Source organism: Acartia tonsa, chromosome 3, assembly GCF_053477335.1.
Source record: "Acartia tonsa isolate MP-2025a chromosome 3, ASM5347733v1, whole genome shotgun sequence".
Taxonomy (NCBI): domain Eukaryota; kingdom Metazoa; phylum Arthropoda; class Copepoda; order Calanoida; family Acartiidae; genus Acartia; species Acartia tonsa.
Window position 1 is genome coordinate 326710 of NC_137262.1, and position 19561 is coordinate 346270.

The window sequence follows — 19561 nt, forward strand, 5'->3', positions numbered from 1 at the left end:
CTATTCTTAATGAATTCCCGCGGCTTGGGGGGGGGGGAGGGTTTACAATGATGCACCAATAATGAAAATTAGCTCTTTATATAATATACCAAATACTCAAGTTTTTAAAATTTTGTCTTATTTTTCTACATAAATAAAAGTAAATCATTGTGTTTTTTGTTATATTTAAACATTGCTATTCAATATGTTTCTTTTTATTTAAACATTTTTGTACGAACACCGTGGCTGACCCAAAGATCAAATAACAATAAATCATATTATATTTAAATACTTGCACGCACACAAGGGAGTCTTTACTCTTTCTTTAGTAATATAAATGAATAAAGACATCCTACTTTTCTTTTCTTGTGACGTCAATGACTGAGTCTGATTCCTATTACAATCTATATTTTGTATATTCAGTTCAGACACTCTACAAGAGTTAATATTCGTCTGTCCTACCGTTTCAGATCTTTACTTTTATGGATGTTGTCATCCTTGTTAGGTCTTGATATTAATTCAAACTTTCATTTTTAGACTTTATCATTCGCTTATAACATTGTGTTTTGTTGTCCTAAGAATCATTATTTCAAAAACATTATTTCAAATGACTTTCTGGTTTGCTTCCATTGGGCTGTTTATTCTACTAGTTTTATAATAAGGTTTTCTTATTCATTGCTTCAACAACTTTTGCAGAATTGTTGAATTTGATTGGTTGGTTCATTAGGTTGAGTGTCCAAACGTTTCAACCACTTATGGTTAACTACAGACTGTAATTTATGTATCAAAAAAAGGTCATTATGTATTAATTAGTAGTGATCTAAAGGGATAAGACAATGGCCAATAAATTAATGTACATCCTCAATGATGATACACAAAATTATCCCTATTGTAGATTACAATTAGTGGTTAAAACGTTTAGACACTTAACTTAAAGAACTAACCAATCAGAATTAACTTAAAATCCCTAAAGTTGTTGGTTTTTTTTTTTGGGGGGGGGGGAGGTCGCCACTCTACCCCCCTTTGAATTAAATTGGTTAAATTAAAGGTTAAAAAAATTCATATTTCAAATTCCAAGATTCAAATAGATTGAATTAAGAAGGTTTCGTGATTCGCAAAATTCACATTTCATTGATCGATTGATTTGCCAAGGTAAACCCATACCAAGGTAATACCATTTAGAGCGCTCACACTAGTGAGATTTATGTGCTAGTTATATGAATAAAATAAGCTTAAATTGTCTTATATAGCTCTTCGAGCTGGAAAATTACTTGAAAAATGCATATTAGTAAAGCATTAATTGTTTTTTGATAAATAATTCCCAAAAATATTATACTTTTGCCCGTTTTTTTACTTGTTTTTTCACATAACGCAAGCGCGTCGTTAGAACCCCTATATAACAACAAAATTTATGGAAAGAGAGGAATTCGTCGGACGAGGGAGAGCCCGTACCGAGTGAAAGACGACGGAGAAACGAGTGCGGGGAAAGCTATAACCATCGCAACCGCGAGTTGACGCGCCATCGCGGTCACGCTTATCACTATATAAGAAAGAATTTTTATTATGGATAAATAAATAAGAAATTAGCTGTACTAAATAAGTTTATTTCATAATATTCATACACAATTGAAAATAGAAATGCATTGCCATTATGATTCTTTAATTATACGTTTATTTTCAATTTTATTTCTTCATAATTTATTGATAATATTATTAAAGTTAAACAATATAGATGTATTAAAAATAAAATATGTACAAGAAGAATGATTGATCTCAAAGCAAACGGCTCATGGCTTAGCAGCTTACAAAAAATCTTTGACGTTTGATTTGGGAACAAGGTTATTGTATCCGAGGAACATCAGTTCCTTAACCATTTGGGCCTTGAGGTTATACCTCCTTTTGCTGAAAAGCAATTTGAGATGGGAAAATATTCTTTCCACTCTCGAATTGCTGACCGGCAGAAGGATAAGGTTCCCCAATAGCTCCCTGATTTCGGCTGGATACTGGTCCTCTTCCAATAAGTTTTTCACAGTACCATGGATTAGATCCATGGTTGCGGATCTTGAACCTTTCTTCTTATCTCCTTTGGTGGATTTTCTGTAGAAATCGACAAGGTTTGTGGCGTTTTGATTGCGCCATTTCTCCAGACCTGTGTACATGGCTGTCCTCAGAAGTTTGACTTGTTCTTCTTTGCTTTTCTTCTTCTTTGGTTTTATCTTCTTATTTTGTTGTTCTTCTTGATATTTTTGCTTTTTTTCCTCAAAAAAAACAGCGAAAACATCGGGTTCTGAATCTTCGTCATTGTTTGTTGTTGCAGCACTGCTTGGAGCCTCCTCCTCCTCCTCGTCCTCGATGCTGGTAGTATCTCCTCCATTCTCCTGGTCAGTCTCGTCCTCGTCCTCGGTCTCGCTACATTTAGCCAACTGGATACGAATAACGCGCTCGCCGATTAACTTGGACAATTCATAGCCATCATCCAGGATCTCTTTGGCAAATTTCTCATCAACTAGCTGGCTGGGCATTTTCTTTTCCTGTAAAAATTTATTCTTTAAATTTTAATATCTATCTCATGATTTTAAGAAAGCTTATAAAACTTAGTCTCAATTTCGAACCTGTTACCTAGTATTAGTGTTCACTTTTAGCGGCAGCCGCCAGAAGTAAATGCCTGCTTCTCATTGGTTACTTTTTATTTTTTTTCTGACGTCATATATTCTTTTAAATTTTGATATAATATCTGTTGTAGGATGACGATTATTTGTAGCTATTTGATATGTTTTTTATTCTTATTCCTTATCATAGAAAATCAAAAATGATAAAATGAAAATTATTTGTAGCTATTTGATATGTTTTTTATTCTTATTCCTTATCATAGAAAATCAAAAATGATAAAATGAAAATCCATTAAATATCTCATTTTAAGAAAGCCTAAAACTTACGCCGTCGCCTACGATCATCTCCAGGTACGTCTTGCTGTAGGGGTGCAGAAACAACAGCGCTTTCCAACCTTGAGAATTCAGCATTTTTGTTACACGTCCTTTCAGTTTGTCATACATTGTGACAGCAAACCTGCAAAAATATAAATAAAATAAAATAGCTTTTTTTATATGTTTTTTTTTATATTCCTCCCCTCCCTATAATACTTTTCTACATTTTATTTGTTATATCTTTAGTATGGCGCATTTTTTGCAACTAAAAAAATTAAAAACCAACCTGTTATTCTCTTTACCCAGTTTAGCCAGATTTGAAAGAACAGTTTCTAGATTAGCAAACATGCTAGGTACGGTTGCTTCCAGGGATTGTGCAGATTTAGTGATTGGACCATCAATTTTCACCAGGACAGCTTTGATATCTGCTAACAGACCAATCTGTTCTTGAGTAGGCCATGTAATATTGACTAAACATAAAAAAAATACTTGAAAAGAAATAGTATTACAAATTTGTATCACCACATAAAAAAAAATACTTCAACTCAACTATTGTCTATTTATATTTTTGTGTTACCAAACCAAATAAAAAATTACAAATGTGTATTGTGAGTAATATATGTATACCTTTTTGATCAATCAGTGATTGTTTTACAGCTTTCAGCAAGTCCTCATTCTCCAAGAGTTCGAAGAAACGGATCAACATGTTCACAATGGAACTCCATCTTGTATCACATGGCTTCACTAGTCTAAAAAAAAGATATATTTTAAAAGTTAATAATGGCTTCTCATTGGTTAATTGTAAATGTTTTCTTTGAATTTAAAAAAAAAATAATTGTTGAAACTGGCTTCTCATTGGTTAAAAAATAACACTTACATTCGTTGTTTGAATCGTTTGTAGATCTTTCTTAAGCGCTTATTATTGCGCAGTTTCCCATTTAATGTTGTCACATATTTCAGCGTATCTCTGTAATCCACGTTTTCCTAAATACAAAATCAATCAACCCTTCAAAACCCTTACTATTTTCAAAACCATTACTATTAATAACTATTAATAAAGGCAAATACAAACAAATAGTTATTACATTACCTTTGTCTTTTCCAAGGAATCTTCAACAGCCAGATCCGACTGATGGTTCAAACAGGGAAGTTCAACCATAACTCCATGGTTTCTTGCACTTTGAAGTGCAACTTTTCTTGCGGCTTCAATACCTGACATAACAAAAAGACATATTATTGAAATATAAATTGTAATTAATATATCAATAATTAAAATTTTTTGTTTTAAATGTGATGACAATGTGACATGTCAATATCATAATCTTACCATCAGTTCTTTCTTTGGCAGCTTCAAAAGTGTTCTTGTAGAATGATAGAACATCTTCTTCTTGCTCAGACTCAGCACTAGTATTATCTTCGTCTCCTGACTCGTCCAAACTTGACAAGAGAGCACCATTTTTTACCAGGAATTCCAATTCGTCTCTGGACAATCCATGCTCCTTGTTCAGCAGTTCCATGAACTAATAAAAAAAATAAAAATTAAAAATTGTTGATTATTATTAGTTTTATAAATACTACTTTTTAAATAAATTTAAAATATTAAACTTTGATAAAAATTGGGTGAATTTGAAAGTTAAAGATTAAAGTTAAGTTAAACTAACCTTGATACAATTCTTTGCACTATCTGTAGTGCATGACAATAACTGCTTGTGGGTAAGGTTGAAAGCGGCCAGAATTTTGTCAACAGCTCTCACGATGGACACGCCAGTGCAATCAGGCTCTGGCATCTAAAATATTCAAAAAATTATATTTATGCTTATAATTTAAATTTAATATTTATAATTGCAATATGAACTTTAAATTATTTGAATGAAATGATAATAATAATAAGGATAAACTCTTTACCTCTTCACAGCTTAATAAAACTTCTCTTGGTTCATTGGTGTTCTTGTCCAAAAACGTTGCTGTAACTGAAAATAAAATAAAATTGTAAGTTCATGTTATTTGTATATATTATATAATATTATAATATTTAAAATAAATGAATGTATACCTGCAAGAAAATCTACGAATACTATCCCAAAATCTATGCTTAGGTGGATAGCTAAAAATAAAATAATCAAATTATTAAGTTTTATAAATAAAAATTCAAATGTCAATGGTTACTAACTCCCCCCCCCCCCTACCCCCCGTTCTTAACACATAAATTTCTGATTAAGATTTTACCTGTATCTTTCAACTCATTTTTCAAGATATCGACAAAATTTTTATAACAGTTGGTCACCCAGAGCTTTAATTGTTCGTCTGTGGGGGCTAGTTGTTTGTTTCCGCCTTCAAGGAGCCCGACTTAAAATAAAATGAAATTACAAACATTTTTTTAGCAGCTTAAAAGTTAATTTAATTAAAATAGAATTAGTTTTTTATACTGTAATATAAAAATCAAATTATAAATTTTTTTTAGCAGCTTAAAAGTTAATTTAATTAAAATTTATTTAGTCTTTTCATACTTACCTTTCTTAGCAATTAAATGATCCCAAACAAATAGGTAGGGATCTTTGAGCTGCTTCAATGATATACGGCCATTGGTGAGTTTGTGTATATATGCATGGATACAATCAAGGGCAGTTATACCGCTGATGCAGATATCCTTGGTCTCTAGCTCGTTGCCTGAATGAAAATAGAAATATTACTGTTTGCGATAGCTTTTCATCAATCGTTGAACTCTCTAATTTATTTATCATATTGATTACGGAGGCATATTATATAATACAATTATACAACAAATATGTGTGTTTGCGATAGCTTTTCATCAATCGTTGAACTCTCTAATCTATTTATACGATATATTACATGTAATATATATGTGTACCACTTACGTTTATCGGTATCAAAATACTTCTTGTAGTCTCTCTCGCTGGTGTAGGCCTTGACAGCATTCTTGCAGGCTTTCTCAATGTTTGGATGGTATTTATACCAATGCTTCACGCAGCAACTACAATAAAAAAAGATTAAATTAAAGATTTGTGTATATTTGTATACTATCTAATTATGTATGTTAAACACTTTTGTATATTATCTAATGTTCTCAATTATGTGTATATGTATGTAAATGTTAAAAACTTATATAACTGTTTACCTGATGACATTGCTGTCATCATCCAAGCCTTCATCAAAGCGGGTTTTCCACTTAGGACAATCTGTAAGTAAAATACATATGGATTAATAAATTATACTTTTCATAATTTATTCTAAAGTTAAAACTTAAAAAATTCTACACAACACTTTATTTATCTGAACTCAAATATTGTGTCAATAATACTTACGTAGACATTTCAGATAATTCTGTCCGTCCTCTTTCACTTTTTCGAAGTAACTGAAATAAAAAAAATGTATCAGAGTCAGTCAGGATGTATATTTTTAATTTTTGATTTTGACAAAAATTATAAAAAATTGACTTACTTTCTAATGAACTGTGTGTTTATAATGTGTGATACTTTTTCATCCCATACCAACTGTTCATTGTTGTATCTCCACCTGAAGCATTTCTTTTCCTGTTCGGGAATGTCTGAATATAAAAGAAAATAAAAATATATATATAAAAGTATATTTGCGATAACTTTAATTTAATAGATTCTTCCAATTTGTAATATTTACAAAAAGTCTTGCTTTATTCATTATTGTAATTGCTCCAATAATTCATAATAAACTCTCATTGGCCAGAACAATTAAACTCCTACCTTTCATTTTAATTTTTTCTTCTCCATTTAATTTCTTGCCTTTTTTCTTCTGGACTATGCGCAATATAGTGGTGTTGTTAGGCCGGCCAGGTGGCCTTCCTGCACCTTTATTTTCCTCTGCACTTAATGAACTTTCCTGTAAATACTGCTTGATGATCTGTAACTGTTCAGCTGTTGGTTTTGCCTTCTTAGCAGAGGGTTTCCTTTTATTTTTTTCAGTACTGTCTGTTGGCTGGCCTTCGTCAATTGGGGGTAAGGTTTGTTTATTCTTGCCCTTGCCCTTGCCCTTGCCCTTGCCCTTGGGAGGAGGAGAACACCCCGACGACGATGATGATGAACAATGTAGCGGTGTACTATGATCTGGATACAGAAAAGTATCAATACCTGTGGCCGTAGGGGTAATTGGAATGGGCATAGTCGTCTGTTGGGCGGCGAGGGGTATTTCAGGTAGATCAGGTGGTTGATATACATCTGTTTCTTCAAGTCTGAGGCCCAGGGAACTATCATGCCTATACCGCTTAGTTAAGTGATAATCATATTCATTATTATCACTAGCAGTACCTTGGTAATGGACCTGGTAATCAAGTTCTTCGACACCTGACAGGACAGACACATCCATACTGAAATAAAATAGCTTCAATTTTAATAATAGTTATTGTATAGGAGGGGGAATATTTTAAATCTGATTTTCTAAAGAGTAAAGAAATATTTTTCTTGGGAAAACCTCCCCAAAAATAGTTTAAAAAAACCTTCCCAGGACCTATAAGAAGCTTAATTGTGAAGGAGAACAATATCGGTTCAGAGGTTAGCGAGATCCCTCGGCTCCTAGTATTTACCTTGGCTGGCCTTTCTTCCGCTTATTAGTTGTACTTCCTGAAGTTGAAGCCGAAGGTATATCAGTGGCTGTGGAACTAAAATAAAATAATTTAATTATACTACATTTATAATATTATTAGCTAAGTCTATAATCAAGTCTTAAAATGTAAGTATATTCCAACTTTCCAAATTCCAGGTTGTTAAAAAGTACCTTTTTAAAATTCAAATTGCGCGGCTTGTGTTAATAGTAGAAAAATGGTATGCATATCCTTAGAAACGTCATAAGCTCTAGTTTTTTAATATATTTATAATTAGCTAAGAAAAGTAACTCTATGCATATCCTTTGAATCGTCATAAGCTCTAGTTTTTTAATATATTTATAATTAGCTAAGAAAAGTAACTCTATAATCAAGTCTTAAAAATAAAATGTATGTAAGTATATTACTTATTTTTACTCTATGTGTAACGTTCGTATGTCTGTCCATCTGATTTCTTAAGTTAAACAAGTTAAACTTAACTTTATTTATGGAAATATATTTTGTAAGGTTAATAAAAGTTCAGAATGTTTCAACAATATATAAATTCGTAGTATTCCTATAAATGTTATTATCCCTTACTCACTTGTCCCCTTTTATTTAAAACAAACGGGTCATGTGAAGGCAAACCTAACCCAAAATAACCTTTCTAAAGCAACTGTGAAAATACGATGAAATATAAATTTAGAAGAAAAGCTTTGCTTTTAATTGACTTTTAAAGTATTTTTTGAAAGTATTAAAAATTGATTATTTCAACAAATTATGTCCTAAAATGTTTTTCTCACATTTTTCAACGCATATGCATAATTAAGTTTACAAATAAATCATTTCTCTTGAATGACCCGGTATATTATTTCTAAGTTCTAACAATTTCACACTAATATAGATAATATGTAGTATAGCAAGAATGAATAGAAAATATGAATGACAGTGAAAATTTAAAATTTAATAATAAATAAAAATAAAATATTACCTGAATTTATCTGGTGTGTCCAACATATCAACAGCAGATCTGATGTTGTCTTTTCCTTTGAGTAAACCGAGGGATCTGACAGCCTCATGTCTGCTCCCGTCCATGGTTTTGATCAGTTACCTTTTGATTCGAAATGAAACTAAACTAAAAAAAGATATATATTAATTACATTACGTTCAATGGGCGGAGTTTTAAAAAAAGTTAATTACGTTATAAGGACGGTGAAAATGGTTTTATTTTCAATGGGAGGAGTTTCAGTGTCTGTCTACAAACCAAACAAATTTTTATGGTGTTTAAATGGGTGGAGTTGTAGCGGCGGGCGGTAATTTTAACTCCAGTCTCCACCCACCCACATTTCATCACTGTTTGTAGAGTCTATCTATTTTATTTTTATTACATTTAGAAAGCAACTCTATAATCATTACCAGAATTTTCCGTAGATCCATAAAACCGATCCTAGTTATAGAAAAGCTTCGCTACGGGTCTATAGGATAATAGTAAATTAGTAAGTAATAATATTGTAAACCGATCCTAGTTATAGAAAAGCTTCGCTACGGGTCTATAGGATAATAAGTAAATTAGTAAGTAATAATATTGTAAGAAAGCCATAATTTATAAATATAGGCGGGCGGCCCGCGGGGAAAACAATAATAAGATCTCATCTCATATTTCTTACTAAGTTGACCCTTTCCTCCACATTCCCTTCGCCGGCTTCCTTTTAATATGATTCTGGTGACAGGTCATAAAGGCCCCCCCCCCAAAAAAAAAAGGGTTGACTTGACGACGATATATATAATAGATAATGATATTCTTCCCTCCCCCAAGATTTTTAGTTCTTTCTTTTTTAAATTTAAATTTTTTAAATCATAAATCATAAAAAAGCTATCCGTTTTAAGATTAATCTGCAAGGGTTAAGCATATAATTAACCTATAATAACCTATATCAGACACACAAACACACATCCTGTTACTTTAGTATATAAGGATTTTTAAAAACGCTTTGCCGTAAAAATTAACGGGTTAAACACGCAAAAACAAGGATGACTACATCCATAAATTCCAAGCCATGAAAAGTAAAATATAGTATTATTATTATATATAACTTTATACTTTTTAACTTTTTTTTTAAATAAATATACTTACCAGGGACCTAAAGGGATAAGACAATGACCTATAAATTGATGTACATCCCCAATGATGATACACAAAATTGGAGTACTGATTCCTATTACAATAAGGTACAGTATTTTAAGCAAAGCAATCTCTATAATCAAGTCCTAAAAATGTCAGTATGTCCGTAAACAGTATTCTGTATTTAAGAAGTTTTGCATAACATTTAATTATTATTTTGTCAAAACTTGTGTATTTATATTTTGTATATTCGGTTTTGACACTCAACAAGAGTAATGTTCTTCTGTTGTACCGTTTTAGAGCTTCGCTTTTATGGATATTGTCATCCTTGTTTATAATGATACTTTTTTGTTGCAATAATTATTGCACTTTTGAATATGTTAGAATGTATGTTAGAATTGTATAACGTATATTTTTAAAACCGCTTTGCCGTAAAAATTTTTAGTTTTTTGCAATATATTATTTACTTTCTGACAAATGTATACGCTACTTATGGATTCCTATAACAATTAGGTACGACTTAGGAAAGCGCAGCATCTCTATAATCGTTACCAGAAAGTCCGTACGTCCATGTTGCTTTTTTAAAAGTTATACTTTAGTATAAGGATATATTAATATAACGTATATTTTTAAAAACGCTTTGCCGTAAAAATTAACAAACACACATCCTGTTACTTTAGTTAAAACCGCTTTGCCGTAAAAATTTTTAGTTTTTTGCAATATATTATTTACTTTCTGACAAATGTATACGCTACTTATGGATTCCTATAACAATTAGGTACGACTTAGGAAAGCGCAGCATCTCTATAATCGTTACCAGAAAGTCCGTACGTCCATGTTGCTTTTTTAAAAGTTATACTTTAGTATAAGGATATATTAATATAACGTATATTTTTAAAAACGCTTTGCCGTAAAAATTAACAAACACACATCCTGTTACTTTAGTTAAAACCGCTTTGCCGTAAAAATTTTTAGTTTTTTGCAATATATTATTTACTTTCTGACAAATGTATACGCTACTTATGGATTCCTATTGACTTATCCATTTGGATTCTAGATTTTTATCCTTTTTCTTGGACTTTGTTGGTGTTTTCTTAAACCAACTGATTTTGGTTGGTCGCACTTTTGATTTAGGCTGTTTTGAAATGGACGTACTTACATTCTGATAAACAAGGAATACAACATCCACAGAATAAGAAGTCTTAGTTAGTCAGGTAGTAAAAAATCAGACGAACATACATTACAAACTGTTAAAAGAGTAGCTTAAATTAAATCCAAAATAATTAATATATCATTCATATATTATTACACAACATTTATTTAAAAACAATTAAAGAAAAGAAATATGAAATAGACTACAAGATTATGATTATGATTATGATTAAGATTATGACTACAACAGAATGAATTTATGAAATAAAAAATGAAAATACCGAATGAAAAGTAAAAAAAAAAATTAAAGAAATTCAAATATCAAATACACAGAGACTAGAACAGTATATACAAATCAATGATTATGAATGTGAAAAAATGAAATATGGAAAATGAACGCATAGTCAATATAATAGTAACAATGTAAATATCAATGCAAATTAACAGTTATATTGTTATTATTACATTGACTATGCGCCCCTAGATGCAGACAGATGATAGGGACGCCTTGATGATGTCGCTGACCATGACGTCCTTGAGGTGGTGGTGGTGGTGGAGGTGGATTATCGGCGGGGGGTTGGATGTCAGGGCGGGGGCGGGGGGCGTTGGCGGGGACATCATCAGCGGGAGGTGGATTATCGGCGGGGGGTTGGATGTCAGGGCGGGGGCGGGGGGCGGGGGCGGGGACATCATCGTCGTTGGGTGGGGTTTGAGGGCGGGGTGGCTGGGCATTGACATCGGCGGGGGCATTGATCTGGCAGTCATTGCCCATCTGGATGTAGATGGGCAATGGCTGCCGACCCTGGTACCGCTGGCGCTGTCTATTGGCACCACCTTAATAAATTAAATCAAAATTATACACTAAATAAATTATAATTATATTAAAAATTATAGTTATAAACCTTCCCGGGACCTATAAGAATCTCCCCTATTAAGGAAAACCCGATCGTTTCAGCGGTTAGCGATATCCTTCGGTACAAACACAGACAAACAGACATCCTGTTACTTTAGTATAAGTATATCTTATATAAATGAAGAAATTTTAGTTCTGTCATTATTTTTCTTTTTTACATTGTAATTTTAGAAAAGCCATAGCAAATTGTATTCTAGAGTATTTACGCTTTTAGATAAATATATAATCAAGGTTATTTGGGTTTTCACTTTCTTTTGATGAACGTATAAAAATTCCATTTTTTCCATTTTTTGGTTACATTAAAATAATAATGAATATATTATACCTCTTGGTGGCAGAGGTTGAACTGGAAGTGGCCGTGGGACGTCGTCATTAGCTCGAACATCGTCATCAGGACGTCCTTAATGAATTTAATCAAATAATGAATTTTAAAAAAATACTTTACAATGAATTTTAAATCCGCCAAAAATATTAACACAGTTTTTTAGTTTTTAATCAATCTTTATGTTTTGTTGTTTGATATTGCTGTGCTTCTTTTGAGTACATTTAATTTTGTTTTTACAGACGTTAATTTCTCAAGTCAAACAATAAGTGTTAATAATTAAATTTAATTTTGATTCGACCCTATTAATATTTACTTAAAAATTGAATTAAGAAAACGCAGGGACAAAAAAATGTATTGTATAGTAATATGTTCAAAAACAAAATATTTGCTCATTGCTGTAGTACTACTATATAATGAATCCAATTAAAATAGAACAGAAAATTAAGCAAATATTATAATTAAATAATAAATAATGAATATATTATACCTTGGGCTTGAACACGACGTGCTTCTATTCTCGCTGATCTTCGTAGTAAATTCGATGGTCTTACTCTTGACATTGTGAATAATGTTTTAACAGTATAAAGAATAAACACGAATTAAAATCAATATTATGTAATTTATTATACTTACGCGATATAAATACGCATTTAAAAGAAAGAGAAAGTCAAAGGGGGGATAATAAAAAAGGGACTGTACGCGAGAAAATTTAATTACTCATCAGATTATCAAACCTTAACAATATGAATAACATCATCTCATTCATATAATTATAATCTCAAAAATAGGGCAAAAAGGGCTCCCATTTCGTTAAAAAACGGCATTTCCCGCCGATTTATATTAAGTGCAAGATTGGGAAAAAAATTCCTTCAGTTAAGCCTACTTTTAACATAATCCTTGCTTTAAACAAATTAGTATCCAAGTAACTTCAGTAACAGTTGGCCCATCTCTCGCCCACCTGTAATTACAAATTTGTAAATTATAGGTGCAGTGCAATATTTCTTTATAAAGTAGAAACTAAATTTCCTAAGTGGGTTATTTAACATTTCTTCAATAATTAAAAAACGTTCATATTTTTCCTGTGTTTCCATTTTTCCCTTCCAAAATGCCGTAAAATCAATCTTCCATATTTTTGTTAAGAGGACGTTTTTGGTTGATCAGTATAGAGAAAAGTGCTTAAAAAATGTTAAAATTTGTTAATATGATGAAAAAATTTTAACTTTACACACACCTTTAATGTTAATGACCTATATAGGTCAATGACCTCTATAGATAGACCAATATAAAACATATCACAGTGGGATCTTCTTAAAAAAATCGGGACAACCAAAAAATCTAAAATCGACTTTTATCTATCCTAGGACCTAATAATGGCTGTAAGTAGACAGCTAGAAAAGAAATTTTTAAAAAATATTAATTGTTGGCGGGTTTAGGCCGTTTTTAAAAAAGGTGGTGAAATATTTCTCTTCAGTTTTGATGATTTTCCAGATTTTTTCAAGGCAACAAAAAATACATTTATGTTCATCTTATGAAAAAAAAAATTTATTGAGGTACTTTTCAGATACCTGTACCAATGTCTAATTAAAGAAAAAATTTTAAAATAGGGTAGCTTTGCTCCTCCAAAAGTTAAAACAGCAAGACGTACTTACCAAATGCACATTAGAAGTTAACAGAGGCAAAATTTAAGTTATTTCCGAGTTAAATCAAAAGAAATTACATCATTTCTTCAAATACAACTACAAGCTTATTTATTGAAGTTTACTTTTGTCTACTCTAAATGTCCCGTTTTTTGGCAAAAGATCCCACTGTGCATATGTATATTATTTACTATACACCCCCCTCCCCTAATTATGAAAATCCTTTTGCATAAGCTTTTCCATAATAAGGGTTGGTCTGTCTGTCACTAATTTTACTTTCATTTACACTGCATTTTGAATGCATTTTGAAATATCCGGTCCGTCCGGATAGTTTTTTCGGTAATTTTTGGAAAATTTACTTACTTTAACTTACACTGCATTTTAAAAACGAAGCTTTTCTATAATTAAGGTCGGTTAATTTGAGTCTTCCAACTAATTAACTTACAATTTTGCTTTGACTCTTTAAGTGTTCATATACGTTTGTCCTACCGTTTCAGTGGTTCGCTTTTATGGAAGTTATAATCCTTGTTAAAAATTTTCCACTGAGGGTGGGGGAGGGGGGTTTAACTAAAAGAAAGGTTGATATATATGACACCTTTATAACCCCCCCCCCCCAAAAAAAAAAATAACAACACAAGAGTAAGACAATAATGATATGACCCCTTTCTCCCCCCCCCCCCACCCAACCCTTGTTAAAAATTTTCCTCACCAACCCCCAAAAACCGGGAAAATGTTAGGTATGTTACAGAAAATTTTAAAATTTATAATAAAATTAAGAAGCTATTATATCCTTCGCTAGAGATAGAAAAAAGCTTACTACTTTATATAGAAGCCTCTAGGGGCACTGGTAGGAGGAGAAAAAGTCGACCTCATCCCATTTTAGATTTGAGTTTCAAAAGAGTTAAACAAATACTTTTTTGGGGTTCAAAAATAGTTTAAAACCTTCCCAGGACCTTTAAGAAGCTTCACTGTAAAGGAGAACATTATCGGTTCAGCGGTTAGCGAGATCCACACACCCCACAACCCTCACTTTCCAAAAGAGAGCAATAGAGATTTGTTTTGTTGTTTCAGCATATCTTCTCTATAATTCATATTTCTGCCTCAGATCTGGTCTGCCTTAATAATGCCTTAATACTAAAATAAAAGAATAATGTCAGTTGTCTATAATATGATAGGAATAGGATAAATATTTATTCCAATATGGCTTCTAAATTACATATACGGCACAATGCGATAAATATCTATTTCAAACCGTTGGGTCAGTAATTATATAAAAATAAAAACTTGACTTAAAAGTACTCGTTAATAAATAGGATAAATATTTATTCCAATATGGCTTCTAAATTACATATACGGCACAATGCGATAAATATCTATTTCAAACCGTTGGGTCAGTAATTATATAAAAATAAAAACTTGACTTAAAAGTACTCGTTAATAAATAGGATAAATATCTATTCCAATATGGCTTCTAAATTACATTTCATTTCGCTTTTATGGATGTTGTGATCCTTGTTGATATGGGTATGACTATGAATCATAGATTATTTGTGTGTGTGTCCATTCCATTTTAGAGGCGCTACTACAACGGAAATATTATTACTTGGATGCTGCATCATATTTTCATGTATTCTGATAAAGTGAAACTCATAGCTGGCTAAAATAACCATACCCCCCACCCCCCAATCTACCCACTCCCCTTCTACTAGATGAACTAATGAACAATAAACGAGTTCTGTGTTAGCAAGCTAAATTAACTACAAATTTTCTTTCTCAGTATATCCATGTATATATTTCATATTATTTCATTGTTTGTCCATTTTTAAAAACCCGGAAGGCAAGTAGGGATTGAATGGACTGTAAAGTGTAAATTATACTGGTACCCAACGTTTTATAATCACGTTTTCTCATTCGTTTGCTTGGACTTATAAATGTATTATTTTTGACAAAATCATACGTCATTTTTTTTGTAAAATTGTTAAATACAGAATACTGTTTAAAGGACATACCTAACCGTAATTGACGGACATACCGACTCTAATCATAGAAAAGCTCTGCTTTATTAAAAGTAAGGTTTCAAGTTCGACCCCTTGCTCAAATCAAAACCTCAACCTCAACCACCCAATTGGGATAGGGGGGGGGGGGGAGAAACAAGATTAAATTTGGATTTAATACGATGAAATTATAGTAAATAAATTAGCCGTTAGAGGGTAAATATTTCAAATTGTTCTTAAATTTATACTTTCATCATTCATTGGTAAAAAAAGTTAAAAATTATATTTCAAGTTTTAGAAACCTATTTTTAAGAAAAGTTACATTTGAGACGAATTGATTTCACAAAGTATTCGGTAATGTAGAAAACAAACAAAATTGCTTCAAAGTTACATATTGAAAGTTGGAATATATGAATCTTCAGTGATACTATATTCTCTTTATAACACTTTATGAAGGCTTTTTGGCCAATTATATTATAGATAATAAAACAAAATAATATCAATCATACTGATACCCAACTTAACCTAGCTAATGTAACCTATCAAAATCTAATATAACAAGAATGACAATATTCATAAAAGCAAAGCACTAAAATGGTAGGACAAACGGACATTAACACTTGTATATGGTCAAAACTGGATAATCAGAAAATATATGTATACATTTGTTGAAAAAATGCTTGATACAGGATAATGTTTATAGACATACTTACGTTTTTAGGACTTCATTATAGTTACTTCGCTTATTATATTGTACTTTATTTTACTATTGTCCCAGGAATCAATATACAAAAACCAAATCAATCGGATAATTAGATCACATAAAAATTTGTTGTTAAAAAAGTAAAAAAATCAACATGTTTAAAATGAACGTACGGACGTTCTGGTAATGATTACAGAGTTGCTGCGCTTTCTAAATCGTACCTAACTATTACAGGAATCCCCATCTAATATTTGAAATCGATAGGACAATTCTCACATGCCCCAATTAACAAAAAAGCTATCCATATGGGACCATACCCAAATTTAATTATCGCAGAAATCTAAAGGGATAAGACAATGGGAGATTGATTGATGTACATACTCAATGATGGTAAACAAAATTACCCCTTCTATAGATTACGATTAGGGGTGAACGTTTGGACACTATCCATGCAACGTAGAACGATGTCTGTTTGTTTGTAACGAAGGATCTCGCTAACCGCTGAACCGATCGGGTTCTCCTTAACAGGGTAGCTTCTCATAGTTCCCGGGAAGGTTTATAACTATTTTCTTGAGGGGTGGGACACCTAGGGGATTGGGGCAAAGCCACTTGTAGTTAATAAACCAACCAATCAAAATTCAATAAAAGTCCTCAAAAAATATGAACGTTATCATAAAACTAGTAAGTAGTAAAGAGGAGGGGACTCGAGTATTATTATTATAAAGTCTCCTGTATTTATTTAAATGTATGATTTATGGGGATTAACCCTCGGAATATGGGGGGGGGGGGTGGTGGTAAGTAACTGGTAACATGATATTACGGTCAGCCAAGGTGTTCGTACAGAAATGTTGTAAGAATTATTCTTTAGAAAATTCAAGCTATATTTTAAATTTGAGAACTTAAGTAACTGATATAGATATTATATTAATTATTATAAAAAAAAATTTTGTTTGGTATATTAGATAAATAAATAGCTATTTCTGATCATTGATACATCAAAGTCAAGCAATATTTTGAAAAATTAAGTATCACATATAGATATTATAAAAAAAACCTTTGGTTGGTATATTAGCTACTTCTGAATCTGATGCATCATTGTAACCCCCCCCCCCCACGCCAGAATTCATTAACAATATATGTGCACCTGTTTCTCTACTTTGTGTGTGACTCACGTATAAGATATTTTAAGAAATATGATTGGGGGGGGGGGGTTACATAACATTTTTAAAAAATAATACATACGGACAAACTAATAGATAGATATACAGACGAACTACAAGATAGATATACGGACAAACTAATAGATAGATATACAGACAAACTAATAGATAGATATACGGACAAACTAAAAGATAGATATACGGACAAACTAATAGATAGATATACGGACAAACTAATAGATAGATATACAGACAATCTAATAGATAGATATACAGACAATCTAATAGATAGATATACGGACAAACTAATAGATAGATATACGGACAAACTAATAGATAGATATACGGACAAACTAATAGATAGATATATGGACAAACTAATGGATAGATAATTAGATTAAGGTTTAATAAAACATTAATTCACAAAAAATTTGTTTCATTAAATTGAGTGTCCAAACGTTTCAACCGCTAAATCTAATCTACAGAAGGGGTAATTTTGTGTATCATCATTGGGGATAGACATCAATTTATCGCTCATTGTCTTATACCTTTAGCTCCTTGAACTATATCTGTTATCACCCTAGTAAAGCTATTAATCAAGATAATAAAACAAAATAATATCAATCATATTTATTTTATATAAAAAAGAAGTATTAAAACAATTTTTATCAGAAGCAGTTTTGGGAAATTCGCATATTTTGCAAATGGAGTATTAGTAGAAAATTAGGATCATGGAAAGAAAAACGAAGTTGCGGGCTTCATCGTACGTTCACAGTAGCTTATGAAGATTAGGTTAGGTTAGGTAAAGTAAATTTTAATGATTACCAGACAGGGTTAGAAAATATGCACCGCTTTTTGCTTCTTATAATTTCGGTATTTTTTAATTAACGTTAAGCTACAAAAAAAGCCAAGAAAGTTCTAGAAAATATGCCAAGGTTCCGTGATTCCTAATCATGCAAATCACATGATATTTAGCTAAAAAATATTTTATATTCTGTCCAGAAGGGTAGTGAGATATTACAGAATTTTAATATTTTATATCCCCTATATTTTGGACTATTTCACACCTCTCGGACAAGGGTCAGTATATACTCGTATATGGAAATATAATAATAAACCCCTTACACCCGATATTATCAGACTTTTTCCCACGGACCCCAAATAAAACGAAAATTAGCCGTTTATTGCCCTAACTTGAACATTTACAGAGTCAAAATAATATTTGAAACTTCACATATGACTGTTAAAATATGTATTTGTGGCTAGTGACTCAAGGGACTGACTGGAAGATTTCTTCCTGGCTAATTCTCGCCTCAGCTGAGTCTACATACCCTTGCTGGATAATTGAGTACCTAGTTTTGATAGGTATGTAAAAAATATTAGTACAACTCTTAGCGTTAGCTTCTCTGCAAAGATCGTCATTTATTGTTATTGAATTTGGAACACCAGCCACTCAGACAGGGGAGTTAACCAATTTATTGGGAGGTTATGAAGAGGAGCTCCTATAAGACAACATATCAACAACTAATGTGCTTGAACACGGATCTTGAGCTAAAAAAAGTGACTAACCATATGAAAACTATATTCTACTAACCAAGCCATAGTTGTTGTTGTTGTAGCCCTGATTCTTTGAAGTTAGGACTCAGATGCACACGGACTATGGAAGTGAGAATCCTTTGGTCAATCTTAGATTGGTAAGCTTCGCGCACAGCTGATTGTATTCTATGTTACATTACAAGCTGACCCGCAATTATAAAATATAAACAAATAAAAACTGCACAAAATCTCCGCCCATTTGCTCAAGGCGGACTCCTCCCACTTTGTTGTTATGTAATTTAAAAATGAATAAAGATTCTGGCTTCAAATTATTTTTTATCATTCAGAATCAAGTGAAGCAACTCTATAATTCCAAATGTCCGTTTGTTTAGATATAAAATTGGCAAGAAACATATGTAAAATTATGAATGTAAAAATGCTAGTGTTAGATTTATTTATGGCAGTTACTTTAAGCATGACTGTAAATTTTGACAAAAAAACATCTAGCTGAATTTTGCTGGTTGTAGAAACGACATCATATAAGAT

General features: G+C 31.7%; 4 protein-coding genes across 4 annotated transcripts in view; all 4 read right to left on the reverse strand.

The window, feature by feature from the left end:
- The window catches only part of LOC145312976 (uncharacterized), a 40769-nt gene that overhangs the window by 12422 nt on the left and 8786 nt on the right, over positions 1-19561 (reverse strand). The window lies entirely within an intron of this gene.
- LOC145312971 (uncharacterized) lies at positions 1568-6491 on the reverse strand. Its single transcript, XM_080152187.1, has 16 exons — positions 6363-6491; positions 6227-6276; positions 6040-6100; positions 5780-5895; positions 5415-5570; positions 5130-5249; positions 4957-5007; positions 4809-4873; positions 4565-4690; positions 4231-4423; positions 3994-4115; positions 3781-3887; positions 3531-3652; positions 3190-3373; positions 2916-3045; positions 1568-2510 (listed from the first exon to the last, which is right to left on the reverse strand). Exons 9-16 carry the CDS (start codon positions 4688-4690, stop codon positions 1782-1784), a joined length of 1713 nt encoding a protein of 570 aa, XP_080008313.1. The 5' UTR covers positions 4809-4873; positions 4957-5007; positions 5130-5249; positions 5415-5570; positions 5780-5895; positions 6040-6100; positions 6227-6276; positions 6363-6491; the 3' UTR covers positions 1568-1781.
- LOC145312972 (uncharacterized) lies at positions 6491-8415 on the reverse strand. Its single transcript, XM_080152188.1, has 2 exons — positions 7477-8415; positions 6491-7260 (listed from the first exon to the last, which is right to left on the reverse strand). The coding sequence occupies exon 2, from the start codon at positions 7257-7259 to the stop codon at positions 6600-6602; it is 660 nt and encodes a 219-aa protein (XP_080008314.1). The 5' UTR covers position 7260; positions 7477-8415; the 3' UTR covers positions 6491-6599.
- On the reverse strand, positions 11178-14200 carry LOC145312943 (uncharacterized). Its single transcript, XM_080152155.1, has 3 exons — positions 12473-14200; positions 11986-12060; positions 11178-11581 (listed from the first exon to the last, which is right to left on the reverse strand). The coding sequence occupies exons 1-3, from the start codon at positions 12543-12545 to the stop codon at positions 11178-11180; spliced, it is 552 nt and encodes a 183-aa protein (XP_080008281.1). The 5' UTR covers positions 12546-14200.

Bases quoted from the DNA above. Each gene is read 5' to 3' on its own strand.
- LOC145312971 (XM_080152187.1), bottom strand. From the start codon at position 4,690: ATGCCAGAGCCTGATTGCACTGGCGTGTCCATCGTGAGAGCTGTTGAC. The intron at 3,046-3,189 runs GTTGGTTTTTAA...ATATTTTTGCAG, and splicing joins CTGGGTAAAGAGAATAACAG to GTTTGCTGTCACAATGTATG. The intron at 2,511-2,915 runs GTAAGTTTTAGG...AAATTTTTACAG, and splicing joins AGATGATCGTAGGCGACGGC to GAAAAGAAAATGCCCAGCCA.
- LOC145312972 (XM_080152188.1), bottom strand. From the start codon at position 7,259: ATGGATGTGTCTGTCCTGTCAGGTGTCGAAGAACTTGATTACCAGGTC.
- LOC145312943 (XM_080152155.1), bottom strand. From the start codon at position 12,545: ATGTCAAGAGTAAGACCATCGAATTTACTACGAAGATCAGCGAGAATA. The intron at 12,061-12,472 runs GTATAATATATT...AAATTCATTAAG, and splicing joins ACGTCGTGTTCAAGCCCAAG to GACGTCCTGATGACGATGTT. The intron at 11,582-11,985 runs GTATAATATATT...TAATTTATTAAG, and splicing joins TCAACCTCTGCCACCAAGAG to GTGGTGCCAATAGACAGCGC.